This window comes from Gavia stellata, chromosome 12 (genome assembly GCF_030936135.1).
Source record: "Gavia stellata isolate bGavSte3 chromosome 12, bGavSte3.hap2, whole genome shotgun sequence".
Lineage (NCBI taxonomy): Eukaryota > Metazoa > Chordata > Aves > Gaviiformes > Gaviidae > Gavia > Gavia stellata.
Window position 1 is genome coordinate 12,536,351 of NC_082605.1, and position 17,491 is coordinate 12,553,841.

Consider the following 17,491-nt stretch of genomic DNA (forward strand, 5'->3'; position numbering starts at 1 on the left):
TTAGATTTCATTCACTTGATGCATTTCAATGCATACATTCAATTAATATTTCTCTGAGAAATAAGGGCTGTATTCAGTCAGCCAAGTTAGACATTAATCGCTGTGCCGAGTCAGCAGAAAAATATATAGGTCCTCTAAAGAGTAACCGAGGGCTTAAATGAGACACTGAAGAGGTAAGCTGTCAAGAGCCAGGTAACAGGAGGTATACGGCAGAGAGACTTAGCCTGGCTGAGTCTGTTGGATATCAAGGTGATGGGTACACAGGAATTTTCTCTCACGTTTCCTTAGTTTCTGCATCGGCGTCCTGTGCACACAGTGCCACTGCTTGCTGTACTGCGGAGTCCGGAGCCTGCGGGTTAACAGCCCGGCTTTGCTTCATCCCCCACCCCGCTGCTGCATTGAGGAATGTTTGGCAGATGTGCCGGCCCCAGACTTGGGGCCTGTGATGTGTGGCCTCTTTAGGTGACCCAGGACCAGGGCTGAGATACCAGACCATTACGTGTAGGTGGAGGCAGAAGCATTTGGACGGTGCCTCCAATTTTCAGGGGCATGTATAGAATCATGACTCGCTATTCCAGCACTGGCTGCAGTGTCTGTGCTGGGCTGCCTGTGTCTGGGAGAGGTGGGACACGTAAAGCCATGATGCCTTTGCTGCAGAAAGTTAATATTCTCTGCTGTAGAATGAGCAGTCTTTCTATTTCTTCAGTGTTTGGAGCTATAATAATAGACCCTGCACTCTGAACATCAGACTGTCTGGCAAGTGCATTGATAACTTGACAGATCTATTGACTGGGAAAGATGACAAAGGAAGAAATGACTGCTCCACAATGATCATTTGGAAACCTTCAGTGATACTAAAGAAGGTTTGTAAGGCACAGCAAGTTAAATATGCTACATGACCTAACCTCACCCTTGCTAATCAGAATTAGGCAGATACCAGAGCATCTTGCATTGCTGCTTTTGTGTTTGCTGTGTGCTCTGTAAAATCCTTCTGGTTTCGATGGATGCTCTTTCAAGTTGTCTGGCATGATCAAATACTTTGAAGCAGTTGCTAATCAAAGAGCTAGAGCAGGAGTTTCTACATCATCCAACATCTTTAAGTTTAAACATATTAAGATGAAAGCCCTTTATTGTGGTGAATAAACTGTCTAAAAATGTATTCAAAACCTCAATCAAAATAAAGTTGAGGAGTTCACTAGCTGTAAATTGCTGTCATTATTTTATGTTGTCGGTTCATTTAATATTTCACTGTTAATGTACTGAAAATGTCTAACTTAGCCTTCAAACTGTTTTGTGGTTGCTGATGTTGCAATGACAGATGGCACTTTTAAACAAACAAGTTATGTTTATATTGCTAAAGCTGGATTTTAAGTAGTTACCTGTCAAATTCAGCAAAAATTCTGTAATTTCATTGCTACTTCTGCTATAGTTCTGGATTAATTCTGTACAGTAAAAACACTGGGAAGGTTCATTCAACTTCAGCCACTGTCACTTGATGCCATTCCAGTAAAAGTAAAGCACCATTGGTGAAACTGGAATCTCTGAAGATAAGTATTTGCATGTCTTTCAAAAAAAGGTGTCTGTTAGACTGATGTTTTTTATGATCCCTGCCTGTAGTCGTACGGTGGCTATGTAAGAGTTGCTTTAATCACCAATGATGTGAAGCAACTGTTTGGGGGCAGAAAATGAAATGTTAAAATTACCAGACTTGGGGTCAAAGGATAAAATTCCAAACTCCAACCAAAGTTCTGAGCTCTGCTTGAGACCCATTTTTAACTGAAATTGCATCTCTAAGAGTGCTCTGTAGCATGAGAAAATGTTGTAAGATATAAAGTTAAGGACATTATTTGAAATCACGGAGAAATACCAACCCTAAATGAAATGAATGGCAACACTTCCACTGTAGGAGCAGTGTAGATGCCTCAAGCCCAAGACGGAGTTACCCACTTCAGGGATTGATGCTGATGCCCATCTGCATCTTCAACTTGCAGCAGACCATGGTGGCAGACAAATGGGAAAGAGCAGTGTCTGTCCCATGAGCAGCTGACTTCCATGCGGTCTGTCCTGCTAACACCTGCTGAAGACCAGGTCGATGGCGGGTCAGGGTGGCAATCGGTTCTCCTCTGTTAAAACCCACCTCAGCCGTTATATACTTGCCTTGTATTTGTTGATGTCTGAAATGCTATTGCTAAACTGAATGTACTGCTTGTACTTGCAGCTCTGAAGCCTTTGTGGGTTGATTGCCAAGTTAATGATTTATACCTTAATGCTCCATTTAGGGCCCTCGTGTTTATCGCTCATGGCGCTGGGGAACACTGCGGCCGCTATGATGACTTGGCCCAGAGGCTGACAGGACTTAACTTGTTTGTTTTTGCCCATGACCATGGTGAGTAGCCTAAAACAGTACTTGATTTACAGCAGCTCAGGACATTACTGAAGCAAAAGCAATTAAAGCTACTCAGCAGTGAGAGAAGAGTTAATAAAATATTTACACCTCAGCATAAATGAGAAAGGGATCATCTGTTGTTTTGTAAAGATCTGCATATTGAATCTGTAAAAAACCTATCCCTGTTCCTTGAGTTTCCCTCAGCCTTGTCATTGATATTACTGCTGGTGCTATTTTAACCTCTAAGGGATTATTTCTCTTTCATCTAACTCTTGGGGGGTGAGGAGTTATTATCCACTGTGGAAGTGGGACTAGGAGCCGTTTCTGTTGGATCCATGCTTGTTGTCCTAAACGATCCCAGAGGGGAGACTGAAATGACAGCACAGCTTTCACTGGTGCAACTAGATGGCTGCACCCCTGGGACACGGACAGGCATGGAGACATCACAGACTGTTCTTTGGACACATCTCCACAGTCCAGCAGAGACACCAGAGCTGACTGTACACACCTCAGCTCTGATGAGAAAGCAGCTTGAGTGCATGCAAGGCTGTCATAACACAGCAACACCACTTCAGCCCTCAGCCAGTAGGTCTGGGCAATGCTGTGCCATGTAGACTTACTTTCGCAGCCTCTTCTGTCTTGAAGATCTCTGCTTTGGGCTCCATTCTGTGATGCAGATGTCCTGCAGCACATGAACTGGGACATCTCAATAACATATTTGAACCATCTATCCTGGTTCTTTGGTAGCCTCCTGTCACACTTAACTCTTGCAATTTTATGACTTCCTTTGCTTGGAAGTCTTTGCTTTGTTTTTATCATTGCAGATCGCTGCCTCCCTGCAAAAGTAATTCCAGATATTAGCAAAATGAATCAATGGGATTAATGATGGCAGTGGACAAAAGGCAAGGCCAAATTGTGAGCTGACAGGTTGAAATGGGATAAATCTCAGGTAGTGTAAACCTGATCTCCTTCTGGCAGATATTCCGCTGACATTGGAAAGTATACTGCAATACATTGGAAAGTATACTGCAATTTACTTGGCTGAAGCTGAGACTCAAACCTGCCCCTAAATCTCCTCAAACATAGGACTGCTTAATTTGAGCTTGAAGATCCTGAATGCGGTAGAAGTTAGAGCATGTGAGGCTTTGCACCATTTAGTCTGTGAGAGGAAAGGCAAAACCTTACTGAATCCAGGTGACCAAGGCTTCCCCTTGCATTTGCTCTCATGACTGCCTTTAAATCACAGCACTGCACTTGATGTGCAAAAACGAACCCTATATTTGCCCTGAAAAAGAGAATATCTAGTCCTCAAGACAGCTTGCAAGGAAAATAAATAAAACCCATATGATTTTTCTGGACAACTGATCATGTGCCATGTTCAAGAGTGGCTTTACAGAGACAGTGACCCATGTGGAAGTATCATTGCTGACCACATGAGTCTCTTTCTCCCTATATAGGCACAATATTTCTAAGTGTTGATCCATTCATTTCGATATACTTCCTTCTGTGTTGGACATAGGCTAGCAGGAGTCTGCAGTAATCCCAGTAGAAAGTGTCTCCATTCCTTTTTGTTTATCTGTATGGCATAAAGTTCATGAAAAAGACAATGGAACAGTCCACTCTGCAGTTGCTGTTAGTACACCACAGACGATATATACAAAAAGTTACTGACCTCCAGGACACATGAGCAATCTGTTCAGAGCCACCGTCGGCCTACGAGAGACTGTGGTTGCTCACTGTGCATGCTTAATGTTATGCCTTAGTTCCTCATTCCCTTGAAACTTGATAAAGGTTTTAAGAAGTAGAGTTAAAATAAGAATATTTGAAGCAACAAACCTAGAAGAAACAATAAAACATTGTATTTATTGCATGGATTTGATACGGAGAATGCTTCTTCTGTTGATGGAGAAAGGCCTTTGGGGTGAAGGATCCTGTCAGGCATGTTTTGTGCTGTATAATGAGACAGTCATCTGCTCTCTTCTTCCTTGAGTATCTTTTTGACTAGAGAAGCATAAATATTTCGTGGTTTCTTTCTATAGACTGATGTTGCTGCATTACTTAGTTCACTTCAGATAGTACAAATCTGGTTGCTCAGGCCAGTTAACAACTTCATTCTCCCTGCCAAACCTACAGTTTTCTTTGTAAATTCAGTTAGGTTTTCTTCATCAGCAATGGGGAGAGGGTAAAGAGGAACCCGAAAGCAGAACAATGGAAACACAGTTGTGTTACACAAAGAGCTAATTTAGCTGGGTTCACTGTAAGCTAGAGAGACAATTAACATATTTTAGGCTCTGTAAAATAATCTTTTCACCTAAAGAGGTAAGTGGTGAGGATAAACTTTGTTTGATGAAATACAGGTTACAGCCCGAGCTGGATGCCAGTGAGAGCTGAAGGATATAAACACCTCCATTGCCAAATTTGCTCAGATCAGACTGGGAATTTTATAGCTTTCCTCCATCATTTTGCTCATTCCAAATCACTTCACCAGTATGTTCCCCCTTTGCATCTCGTCCTTTCAATATCTTTGGGTAATATTAATTATTCAATTGTGTTATCAAAATAATTGCTTTCTGTTCCCCATCTCTTACAGTGGCTCTTAGTCTTATGAGCCTGGCATAGATTCTCTGACCTGGACATTTATTCTGATTCAGGTATTCTCATGGATAAAATTCCCAATATAGGCGCATTATCTGTGAGATTATTAATGCAGTTCCACAGCGTGGCTAGCATGATTTCCCAAATGAGTTGGGAAGTTACTAGGGCTGTAGTATGCGTGACTTGACTGATATATATTGTGTCTATACTTTAGCCAAAAGAAGGAAAAATAATTTCCATTTATATTGCTGAGTCTGTAGGAGCTTACGCACTGGCTCTAAATCTTGACGAAGGCTGCTCTGCACCACTGTTTCCTGTTATGCAAGGCTTCAGCAAATAGGTTGGCACTTCGTGGAATAACAGTATTCACCAGATTTGTGTTTTACTATTGCCCCATATAAGGTTTCACTGGCTCAGTTCTCTTAGTATGTCAGGATTCGTACATTTACTTTTTGGAGTGTTTCATAGCAATCTCAAGACTGCTGGACCTCATAGATATATATTAGCAATTTTCCACAGTGGTGGTGAAAATTTAATTCCAGAAGACCTCTTAACCCTACCTTACATCTAATATTGTTAAATTGCTTTGTTTTATATCAATCCCATGAAAGAGGAAAATGGTATTTCTTTGTAATAGAGCATTTTTTTCTGTGGTCTCTTATATGGTGTTTTTAATAGGCAGGTAACGGTTTCCCATGATTTCTGGGTTTACTTGACATGCAGCTTCAATGAAGGCAGAGTTAAGGCTGCTGGGATGACCTTGCTATACATTTCTGCAAGCTTTAGGTATTTTGAAATGGCATCTCACTTTTTCAATTTCCTTTCTGTATTACTATTACTTTATTATGGCAACATTCTGATGGCAGATAAAAGAGACAGACAAACATATTAGGTTATTGGCAATTAATTTAGGAAAGCCCTCTTAGAAGGAATACCCGTGGGAGATTCCTCAAGCTGGAGTGATATTGTAATTCTTCAGTCAGTCACAGGCAGACTGCAGCTCCTTTAGTTATAATGCAGTATTTTTAGGGATCTGTAAAGCTGAGAGCCAAGGAAAATGAGAATAAAGGATAGAGAATGTGGCTTTGTTTTCTCATACCAAGCATTTTCAGTTGGTAAAGCACATGATGTTCCAGCTATCCTCATCTCTCTTCCCATAACATCTCATTTGCTGAGATCTTATTCTCTATGGTTGCATTACATGGCCAGAGCCCAGAACAACCACAATTTCACCTTCAAAAGTACATGTCAACTAATAGCAGTTACAAAAGCATTTCCAAGATGCAAGGGCCACAAAAATTTATTTACTTACTCTCTTACACTTTTTAACAGTACTGGCACTGGCCCTCTTTTTCACTTGGACTTGCAAGTGCTTCCTATGGGTAATATGGCTGTCTTACTTGACGATGAGGAAGGTGAAATACTTAGCCCTAACCTGGCAGCAGTTCCTAGCCCTCAGATTTGCTTGAGGACAGCCCCTCCAACCTCCCTCTCTCCAGGTGGAATAAACCCTCTACCTGTCCTGGTACATGGAGACCTCCAACTTTTTGACCCTCTTTCAAGCTGTTGAATTTTGCACTCGCGAGTTATATGTAACGTCAGATCAAAACAAAGGGAAATGTTGCAGCTCTAACAGCTTATTCATGTTCCTTAGATGTTTCTAACTGAAGTTCAGCTTTCTTTTTCAGCCCCGCTGCTACTTTGTGTGTGGTGAGCATTTCTGATGGCTTAGCAGGTCCCTCTCGGACACCTACTGCTGCTTGTGCTCCCCATTAATTTTCTCACTGTTTTCTCTATCTAACGAAACACTTATTTCTAAAAAATAGAAAACAGCTGGAGGAGAGATTTTTAAATGCATCAAATATTAGCTGCTTTGGTTTAGGGTTTTTTCCAAGTGATTGCTATGTTGTTCTTGCAACTGTTAAAAGACCATTTTGTTGATGAGAACAAAAGGCTTTTATTTATTCATAGCACTAGGAAGGATTGATCTACACAGAAAGGTTAAAAAGGACTAAACATGGTCAAACTGGGAGGAGGGGAAATGACTAAGAAGGATGTCAGCATTAATAAGAGCAAGAATTAGGGTAGCACTGTGAGTGAGAAGTAACAGCTCATGCACACCAGCATGAGGGAACGTTCCTGGAGAGCAGCGCTCCCTGATGATGCGATCAGGCAGGCTTCAGGGTTATCTCCAGGGATGGAGTCAGGAAAGCCTTGGCAAGCATTATTCGGAGCTGGTTTGCTGGCAGAGCAGCACAGCTGTTCCTTGGGGACTGTTAGCGAGGCTGGGCGTGGGCCCGCTTACCCACAGCAATCTGCTCTCTTTCTGCTTTCTCTGATTGAGTGTCCCGCACTAGAGAGGAAAAGTTTAAACTGCTTTTCTGCAGAGATATCATAGAAAAGAATGGCACTGATTATTTGCATTTCCTTTGACAGGAGGCTTACAATGGGTTGTGGTCATTTTTATTTTTTTTTCCCTAGAGAAGGGCTCCTGGCTTTCAGCACAATACTTGAACATGCTGGAAATAAAATCTATATGCAGTGCTGGAAATAACCATGGGTCTGGACACATTAGTATTTGCAGGAGTGCAAAATGACTGTTCTCCCCATGAATCCTGTTCCCATTCATGCCCCCGCAGCAGGAAGAACCTCACACAGAACTGGGATTTGCTTGCACACAAAGTTGCACTACCTGAACCACATCAGCAGCCATTCTCTGAACAGCTGGATTGCTGCTGATGTGCTCATCCTTAGACAGCTGTTCTCCTTGGCTAGGAAAGAGAATATAGCACTAGCTGTGTACCTGTATTAGCGCATCCTCTTTCTGGATTTTTCTGAAGTCATGGAAGTCGTTCTCCTAGGAGAAATCCATAGTGCTACCCAGCCCCGTGCATAAATACAAGTCCTGAACCTACTGCATGCTGTAGGCAGAGCTCCTGTAGTAGGGTAGCATGGCTGGCAGGCAGTGAGATCTGCAGTCATGCAAAACCGGAGTGTTTCCCGCACACAGGTCTTGTGGGGGGGTGGAAACCGCTGTTAGAGTTCACAGGCGGGAGTGGTGACTGACTGCAAGGGCAGGAGCAGTCAGAGCCCAGCCGTCAGGTTGAGTTCCCCTCTCTCTGTATGTAATTCCTCTACATAAAACCCCACTCTTCAAGAGTCAGGAAAGCACTTTCTTTTATTATTTTTACTAACAGTTTCAACCTGAAGACTCCGAGCCCGTTCATGTTTGTCTGATAAGGACTGCTGCAGGGGCATTTGCTGCTGATAGTTCGTTAGGATTGTCAAGCAAAGAAGGAGGAAGTTCTTCAGAGCTTCAGATTAAACTTTGCAAGTTCCCCTATGGGGAAATTAGCCCTTTTGTTCTTCAAATTATCTCAACTTGTCTGTCTTTCAGTCTTTTACAATAATTCATTTGGAGTGGAGAGAGAGCTGCTAAGGGGTGATTAATCTGTCCCACCATGATACAAGTGTACGAACATAAATCTTTGTGCATATAACTCTGAAAACTGCTAGACTGAAAGCTCCTGACAGAGCAAAAACAACAGGAATATAAGGGGACACTTAAATGATTCTTTGACCCTTGATCCATGTTAAGTATCATACAGACCCGTGAGCCCTGTCTGGAATTCATCCTTTCTCCCCTTTTAACCTGGGGGAAGATTGAGTCATAAACACAGCTGCGACATCAAAAGCAGGCAGTGATGTCTGCTGTGTGGCATGTGGGCAGAGATGGAAACTGAGGGGATATACCAGAGAAGAGTCATCCCGGTCTGCCCCACTTTCATGTTGTCTCTTTTAAGCATCCTCTATAGGTTCGTCTTAGCAGGAGGATCCCAGAGGAGACGGCTCTTTGGCCTGGCTGGCAGAGCACTGCCAGTGCCGTTTTATCCCTGTTTTGACTCCGTATTTGGTATGGTCCCACGCGAGCCTAGCTCTCCCTAGCCTTTCCTTCTCCAGATGTTGAACGAAGGTAGCAGTCAGGCTTATCTGCCTTCCAGGGCAGTGGTGAGGAATGCTTAGCATGTGTGGGGCATGCAGGAGGTTAAACCACAGAGTGTAATTACAGGGTGAGAGTTCAGATACTGCAGTACACCATGTAATTCCTTAGGCAGTGAGAAAACTCTAAGAACCCGGACCAGTGTCCTCCTATAAAACAAATGGCTACTGAGTAAACTTACTTCTGCCACCCTTTTCTAACTCTGTTTTAGTTGTGGGCATTCTCTTGTAAAGTGGGGCTACAGTGTGTGCCTCTCCCAACACAGACGTGAATTCTGAACTTGAAGACCAAAAAGCAAGCTTAACTCAGGATGAACTGGGAGACCAGCCTGCCCACCACCGATGAGCTCCAGCCAAAGTGAAACCAGTTGCTTCTCACCTCCAGCTCTTCTGGAGTGATGACTGGACTTGTAGCACTGGGTCTCAGAGCAGCAGTGGCAGCTTGCTCAGGAAAAGAGGTCATTCCGTTTGAGCCTCTTTGAAATTACAGGCAAAATGATTCATATTGCCAAAAGATGCAACTTTCCCCATGCATTGGACAAGCTGTTGAACACACTCTTTCAACTGGATAGTGTCTTTTCCCTTGCTTTCTCCCAGATTGCTGCACGGAGTTGGGCTCTGTTGGTGGTAGTGAGATAGTACCTCCCAGAGGGGCCACACACGTTGTGTAGGAAAAAGTGGTCTGGATACACCTCTTACAATACAATGATGCTGAAATGTGCCTGTAATTGTATACAGTGTAGCCCAAGGGGAGTATCCTGTGGCACAACAGGCAATTGTAAGTACTTTGAGATGAGTTTTATTAAACGGAGGTGTGCACACTATTACTGTTATATTTTAGAAGCTCATTACAGACTTCTGCATCCCAGCCTTGCTCTGGTGAAGTCATCTCAGCAGTGACTCTGTCACTTCAGCGCTCTCCCTTCATTCACACTGGGATCATACAGTCCCGAATCTCTGCCTGCACCACATGGCATCTTTCAGGGTAGTAGGCAGTGTTTTCCTTTGAGGAGAGCAACTACACAACAGCAAGAAAACACTAGGTGAATCATGAAAGCAAATAACCTACAGTGTCTCATGCTCTAGAGGAAGCCACAAGCTGGGACTTGGAAATGCAAGTGCAGCTTTTATTTTGTTTGTCTTGTGAAGGCAGATGAAACAACACTGTTGAGCCAGGAAGCAGCTAGACGACAGCAAACTAAAAATAAAGAGAGAGTGAGGCTGCACACAGCTGATGTATCTGACAGTGCACAGGTAAGCCACAGTGGAGTGTTTTGCTTAAAACGTTTGGGTTAGGAAAGGGGCAGCGGATACTCAGAGGTGTTTCCCCTCCGCTCCACTCAGGGAATGAGACTTTCTTTGTTTCATGGACTTCCCAAGAGTAACACTGGAGCCATGCTGAATTAAAAGTGGGGAAAACATGGCCCTGTACCTATCCTTTAGGCAAGGGGGTTCAGAAATTGTGAGGACTGGATACACCTTTATCTGTGTATCTGGAAACACAGACACATAGAAGCAAGAGCACCTGAAATCAGACGTGTAGTGTCATATCACGTGTGCTATGAAAGCATGCCAAATGAAACCTAGGCTGCTCAAAGCAATCTATTTGTTTATCATCTGACTAATTATTTTTTTTAAAGTCAGATTTAATTGTGGTATGATCAGTGATATAAGACAGGCAGATAAGTTCTGTGCTATAAGCCAGAGCTGGATGCAGGCATTGTTTGGATGGGGGGGAGGCAATGCAGATGCTCCTTCATCACTGCCCCATATGTGTCCCTCCCTAGATGATAATGTTGGATTGCAGTAAGGATTGCAGAAGAATGGTTACGGTTTCCTCAATTCCCCCAAATACTTTGCTCCTTCCAATCACTCAGCCATTTTCTCACTGCCATAGATCCACCCTATAACAATAGATTATTGAATAAACAACAACATATCATCCAGTCAAACAGGATCTTTGGCTCAGGTCCTGGCTGAGCTGTGCTTGCTCTTGATACAGCAGAGGTGTGGGTTTGAGCTCCGAGTGAAGTGAAACCGGGACACCCTGTATTCCAGCCTTGCCCCATCCACCTTCTGGCACGAGTCGTTCTCTTTCCTCACTCCATCAGGTCATGAGAAGAAGGTGCTACAGAGCCAGCTCCCCTGGCTTTGCTGCAAGCCCACTTTATGAGGGAATCCCTTTCGGGGCACACTGGGATCTGAGGAGCTGGCTTTTTACTCTGAAAGAAGTGGGCCGTGCAATCTGCCTTAGTTCTCCTAATTATTCACTGCTTGCTAATGAGCAGAGGGAGAAATGTCAGTGGGTCATTCCATGAGATAGTACATGTTCTCAGCAGCTGCTTCTTGAACAAAGCCTCGCTGTTGGCCTTCACACAAGGAGGCGTGAGGCTGTAACAACGGGCCCCAGTGAGAGGGGACACAGCGATAGAAGGAACAGAGTGCTCCCTTCTGAGCACAACGACTTTGAACATGGAGCTGTCGGCGCTGGCCATGTTCCAGACCGTGCTCCTCAACCTGTCACTGTTAACTGTTAACAGACAGGCTGCATGACAGAGGAAAGAGATGTCATTCATTTGGGAAACTTAAAAGGCTTCCGTCTTCCCATGAGGGTTGAGTCCTTCTGGCTTCCCTTCAGTGATTCGGCCTCTCAGATGAGAGATACCCTCTGTGATAAAGACGAGTGGGCCATTAAATTTGTGTGGGGAGTGCCGATAATGTTGGAACTAAGTGACAGGAATTTTGGACAAGTGGTCCTGATAAACAGGAATAAAACATCCTTTATTTGGACAAAAGGTTCACGTAGGTGAATAAGAGGAACTAAAGAGTAAATAGCCTTGACTGAACTAAGCTCGTTTCCTTTTACAACCTGTTGTTTTGCTTCTGTTGTCTCAAAGCTCTGTGCAATCATCATCTGTACTCAGTCTTTACATATATAAATTAATCCCCACATCAGGGGTCAAATTCTGTTTTCCCAGCTGCTCATGTAAATCCAGGATAACTTTGTCACCATGTCAGAAAGCAGGTTCAAGCATGTAACTTGTAACTGCATTAGTGAAGAAGCGTTGGCAACCTCCTGTAATGTTTTCAACAGCTTACTTGCTCTCCCATAACCAGCATTGCTAGCTGTAGGGATACATCTGCATGCAAGATGGTGAGGGTGGAAGGACAAGGACCAGATGGTTATTAAAGAGCTAAGGCTGAGAGAACAGATCGTTTCATGTTGCTAGCTAGCTATGTCTGTTATTTGGGGCTACTGGACAGACATCAAACTTGATTCAAACTTTGTTCCAGGGGTCATTTACTTTACTGACATCCATGGCAGGACATTAGTTCATATCAGCAAGGACTTTGGCCTCAAAAAGTGTCAGAGGAATCTGTATTCTTCAAGGGAAAAAATAATAAATAGATGTCGCATATACCATCACGGGCCTTTTTCATTAATGGTGGAGATGATGGGATGGAGAGCACTTTCAGCACGTTTATAGTGGTACCAAGTGAGCATATGCTGGAAGGCTGCTATTCGCAGGGACCTTGACAGGCTGAAGAAATAAGCTGGCAGGGACCTCATGAAGTTTTAACAAAGGTGCTTGTGAATCTCTGCATCTGGAGTGAAGTAACTCCATTCAGCATTAAAGATTGGGCACTGAATGAATAGAAAGAAAGCAGCTTTGCAGAAAAGGACTTGGGGATCCTTGCAGAGAAGTTGAACATGGGTCAACAGTGTGACCTTGTGGTGAAGAAGGCCACCACATACTGAGCTGTATTGGAAAGATTATAGACAGCAACTCAAGAGAAGTGATTATTCTCTTCCATTCAGCATTTGTGAGACCACATCTGAAGCACCGTGTCCAATTTGCTCCCCAGTAAAAGGAAAACATCGACATACTGGAGCAAGGCCAGAGGAGGGCTGTCAAAACAATTAGGGTACTGGAGAACAAGATGTACGAGGAGAAGCTGATAAAACTGGGGTTATTTAGCCTTAGAAGAGAAGGCTAAGAGGGCATCTTATTGCTGTCTACAAGTCCCCAGTGGGAGGGTGTGGAGGCAGCAGAGCCAGACTTCTCTTGAAGGTGCATGGTGATGGGATGAGAGGGAACTGACAGAAGTCGCAGCATGAGAAATCCCGATTAGATGCAAAGAAAAATGTTTTCACCATGAGGGCAGTCAAATGTTGGAGCAGGACCCAGAGAGGTGGGGAAATCTCTAGCCTTGGAGATATTTAAAGCTGAACTCAACAAGGCCCTGAACAACCTGATTGAACGGGAAACACTTTGAGTAGAGGCTTGAACTAGATAATCTCCATATGTCCCTTCAGCCTCGATTATTCTTTATGAACTAAAGAGCATCCTAGCTGCTAGCATGTGGGACATTGCTTCCAAAATTAAAGCACAGAAGGTTTTGAAATGGGTGAAGAAATGGCCCTCTTAAAAGCACACTTTAATGGTATCTACAATTAGGAAAAGCTTCATCTTTAGGGAGATGCTTTTTGATGTCTTTGCACAATGAGAAAATGGAAGCATGTGTTTATTTTCACCTTTACGGGGACAATTTTTTCCATAGCAACAGTATTTCATTAAGGTGACTAGCTTTTCTATTGTTTATTTGTCAGATGTGTCTAATTTGGAGGAGGTTGTTTCAGAAGCTAATTACTGATGATTCCTCACCTATAAATGTATCTTCATACAGATGTGGAGTTTGTCATCCTGTTGAGTTACAAATGACTGTTCCAAGTTACTGAACACCGTTGGAAAAGTACAGAGGAAAATATATGTTGTGCATATAACTCCTGTTGGATTAAAATATAGCCTGGTTTCCTTCAATACCTTTTTAGATAGATAACAGGAGTCAAAGGAACACAGTCCATCTCAGGTTAGTGTCTAGTTCAGCACTAACCTGGAGGAACAACCTTTTTAAGGAGTGTGGTATTCAAAGAGAGCTCTTCTTTGCACCAAACAAAGGCAAAGGACAAGTAGCTTTACAGAAAGAAGTAAAACCTATAACCAGTCAATAAATGGCCTAAAACTGCCATTTCATCTTCATTTTTAATGCATTTTTGTACCCTACCTGCATTGGAAACTACTGAATAAAATTGCTCTTGCTGAACTGAACAGCTACAGCACTGGGGGGGAATTATTCACTAACGCAAGCAAAACTTTTCAAAACTTCAAATGAGAGAATTCATTTTCCTTATAACATGAGTAGCAGTTTGAAGTCACAGAATCACAGAATCACAGAATGATGGGGGTTGGAAGGGACCTCTGGAGATCATCTAGTCCAACCCCCCCACCAGAGCAGGTTCACCTAGAGCAGATTGCACAGGAATGCGTCCAGGTGAGTTTTGAGTATCTCCAGAGAAGGGGACTCCACAACCTCTCTGGGCAGCCTGTTCCAGTCCTCTGCCACCCTCAAAGGAAAGAAGTTCCTCCTCATGTTTAGGTGGAACTTCCTATGACTGAGTTTGCGCCCGTTACCTCTTGTCCTGTCACTGGGCACTGCTGAAAAAAGACTGGCCCCATCCTCCTGGCACCCACCCCTTAAGTATTTATAAGCATTAATAAGATCCCCCCTCAGTCTTCTCTTCTCCAGACTAAAAAGACCCAAGTCCCTCAGCCTTTCCTCATAAGAAAGACGTTCCAGTCCCCTAATCATCTTTGTAGCCCTAGTCATGGGAAGGCTTGCTTAAGCTGCATGCATTTGTGTGTTTTGATCAAAACTGTGGCAGTCTCATTCAATTTTTCACCAAATGTTGCTATTAACAGATCCCCTGCCCCAGGCAAACCTACTGCACTGTGTTTGTTAGCGCGGTGTAAAATGCCATGAGCTGATATAGGGTCCAAACCAGCAACAGGCTCCTTGCAAGTGAGGCATCAGCCGCCACAGCTTCACAGTCCCTCCACGGCCCGTACTCTTACATCAGGTTGAGGGTTGGGGCCGGAGTTACGCTTGCCAGAATAAAGATGCGGAAGCAGCCTGTATCCTGTATACTGCTTTTTATACTTTGTAGTTCTAATGTTCAATGTTTGATTGTTTATTTGCTCATTCATAAAGTGTGGTGTGTTGTTACAGAGCTTGTATGCCTGATTGAACTTGGTGGATTTCCTCCGTAAATAACTAGCCCTGTTGATTTTCCTGGGAATAGCTCTATTTGTTACAGATAAGGGACCATCTCACAAGTCCTAAAACTAATGGACGTCTTTCTTATTAAAAAAGATGCAGAGACTTTTTTAAAAACCAGAATGTTCTATAGCAGTGACTGCAAACAAGACATCGAATATTGCAGCAACAAGCCCCAGAAGCAAAATAGACAATGAATGAAGGGAAAATTCATCCTTTTTTGATTCATGTATTCAGATTCTTCCCTTTTTAACCAGTCTGAGTGTTGCAGAGGAACGTATTTGGTTACAGTGTCTGGTGTTTTCAGTTAATGATGCTCCTCCTATATTGCGTTCATTTTGAATGTGAAACAGGACATTTCTTTGTTTACTAAAAGATACCCTTATTGGGAGCACAGACAGGAAGGCACTCCCTGGGTTATCTAGTCTTCTGTTCCTGCAAATAGCATCCCTGAGTCTTTTTCACCAACGGTCAAAGCTCCATTTTTAACGAAGTTTGGTTGCTAGCAAACACTGTTCCAGCTGAGCAGGCTGTTCCAGGCTTTTGCTCCTCCGATTCTTAGAAACTTCTCACTTTTTGTCCCAGTGCATTTCTGCCCACTTGAGGGCTATATATTTCAGTGCCAATGTTTTTCTCTTCTCCATCTATTAGTTACCCACAACACGTTAGTTAAGGGCATTTCTCTTTTGGTCTCACACCTTATCCGCAGAGCCTGGCAGAGCATTAACATTAACTGACGTCTCTCGCTTACGTACCCCATAGCCCTTGGACCTTTCCTGGTTCTGCCTCTCCTTGCCCTTTGAGGCATCGGGCCAATCTCCTATGTGCCAGATGCCCTCAGCTTTGCCTCTTGCTCCTTCAGGGATGGTGCCAATGTGTGCACTCCCAGCTCAGCACTGCAGCTTCTCTTTAATTTCAGAATGCCTTTAATTTAAAACCATGTTTATAATGTGATTCTCATGTGGTTTGGGGCTTTATTTCTTAATTGCTTGAGCTCTATGTCTCTACACACAGAATACATGCTTGCACCCTCTGAAGGCGGTAGCTAAATGTCACTAACTTCAGTGGGACCAGGATTTGATTCATGGATTTTAAGGTTGTTTTTCCTATTTTAGAAAGAAGCTAACATGTCTTGGACTATTATTTCAGAGAAGAAAAGATCATTTTAACTGATAAAGGAGTGTATAGGGAACTATGAGAATCATGGTTGGTGATTTGGGAAAATTATTTCAGAAATTTAAAAAATTAATCTTCATAATTGAAAGCCTCTGGCAGTGTGATCCTCTTCATTTCTGAGTCCGTTAGTAAAGTAAAGCAGAGCATCTGGTTAGCCTCTGGTTCACTCTTCAACCCAGATGAGATTTTCCAGCGTCATAGTAACATTCCTTTCAACCTTGAGCATCTTTCTTCTTCATAATAACAAAATGAGGATTGCAAGAGATCTCGCAAAGCCTAAGGCCAGCTGGAAGAAGTCTTACCTGAAGGTGTGTGTGGAGCCCACTTTGAAGCCTTCTGTGCAGTTTGGTGGTCAGGGAGCCAGTTGCAGTGGAGGTATTTTGGTTTCGTAATACACTAAGACATTAAATGAGAACTCAGCAACCCATTTCTGTAAGCAACAGCCAGTCCTCAGATGATAGCGTATCTGGTCTGTGTCAGCTGTGGCCAAATTTTAGTGATCTGAACTAGAAAAGCTTTTTTGCTCAGTATTCTGAAGACTTCCATGGATTTCACATAGCTTTAGTTCTGGCCTGTGGTCTGTTATGTTTCAGTAGAGCAGCAGTTTTAGTAGCCACGGCTATCTCCTGCACGTAGTCTTTCCCATTAATCATATGATCGATCCTGTATGATTCGGATCAGGATGTGGCTCATTATGCATTGCAGTACTGGACTGTGCAAGAAGGTGTTTGGAAACCCCCGCTGGGCTCTGCCACAGGTTCGTGGTGGATCTCAGGAAAAACACTTCACCTCCCTACATCTCAGGTTACTCATGGCAAAATCCGAATGTGATACCAACCCACTTCCAGAGAGCTTGCAGATGAAAAGCCCTGAGCTCCAAGAATGCACAACTGTTACTGTGCATGGCTCTTCACAGGCTAAGAGGAAGATTCAGCGAGTAAAAAGAGCAGCTTAGAACAAAATATCGCACCAATATTTAAAGGGATGAGGTGGAAAAATAACAAAGATTAAATTGCAACTGTATAGCGTTGTCTTATGTCCAAATGCTAAGCATTTGCTTTCCGAACTGCTAAGGAATGGGGTTGTGGGTGGAAAACAAGCAATCACATGTCAGATAATTACATGCTGATTGACTAGTTTGGTAGTTACATGTTCTTTGACTGAATTTGTGTTCAGGATTGCACCTGGAAACTTGACCACTTCACAAACAACGCAGAA

At 43.2% G+C, this 17,491-nt stretch overlaps 1 protein-coding gene across 1 annotated transcript in view; it reads left to right on the top strand.

Annotated features, from left to right (window-relative positions):
• MGLL (monoglyceride lipase) overlaps positions 1–17,491 on the top strand; it is a 66,780-nt gene that overhangs the window by 19,234 nt on the left and 30,055 nt on the right. Inside the window, exon 3 of the mRNA XM_059823070.1 lies at positions 2,280–2,386. Coding sequence (XP_059679053.1) covers positions 2,280–2,386 — 107 coding nt within the window. The remainder of the gene's footprint in view (positions 1–2,279; positions 2,387–17,491) is intronic.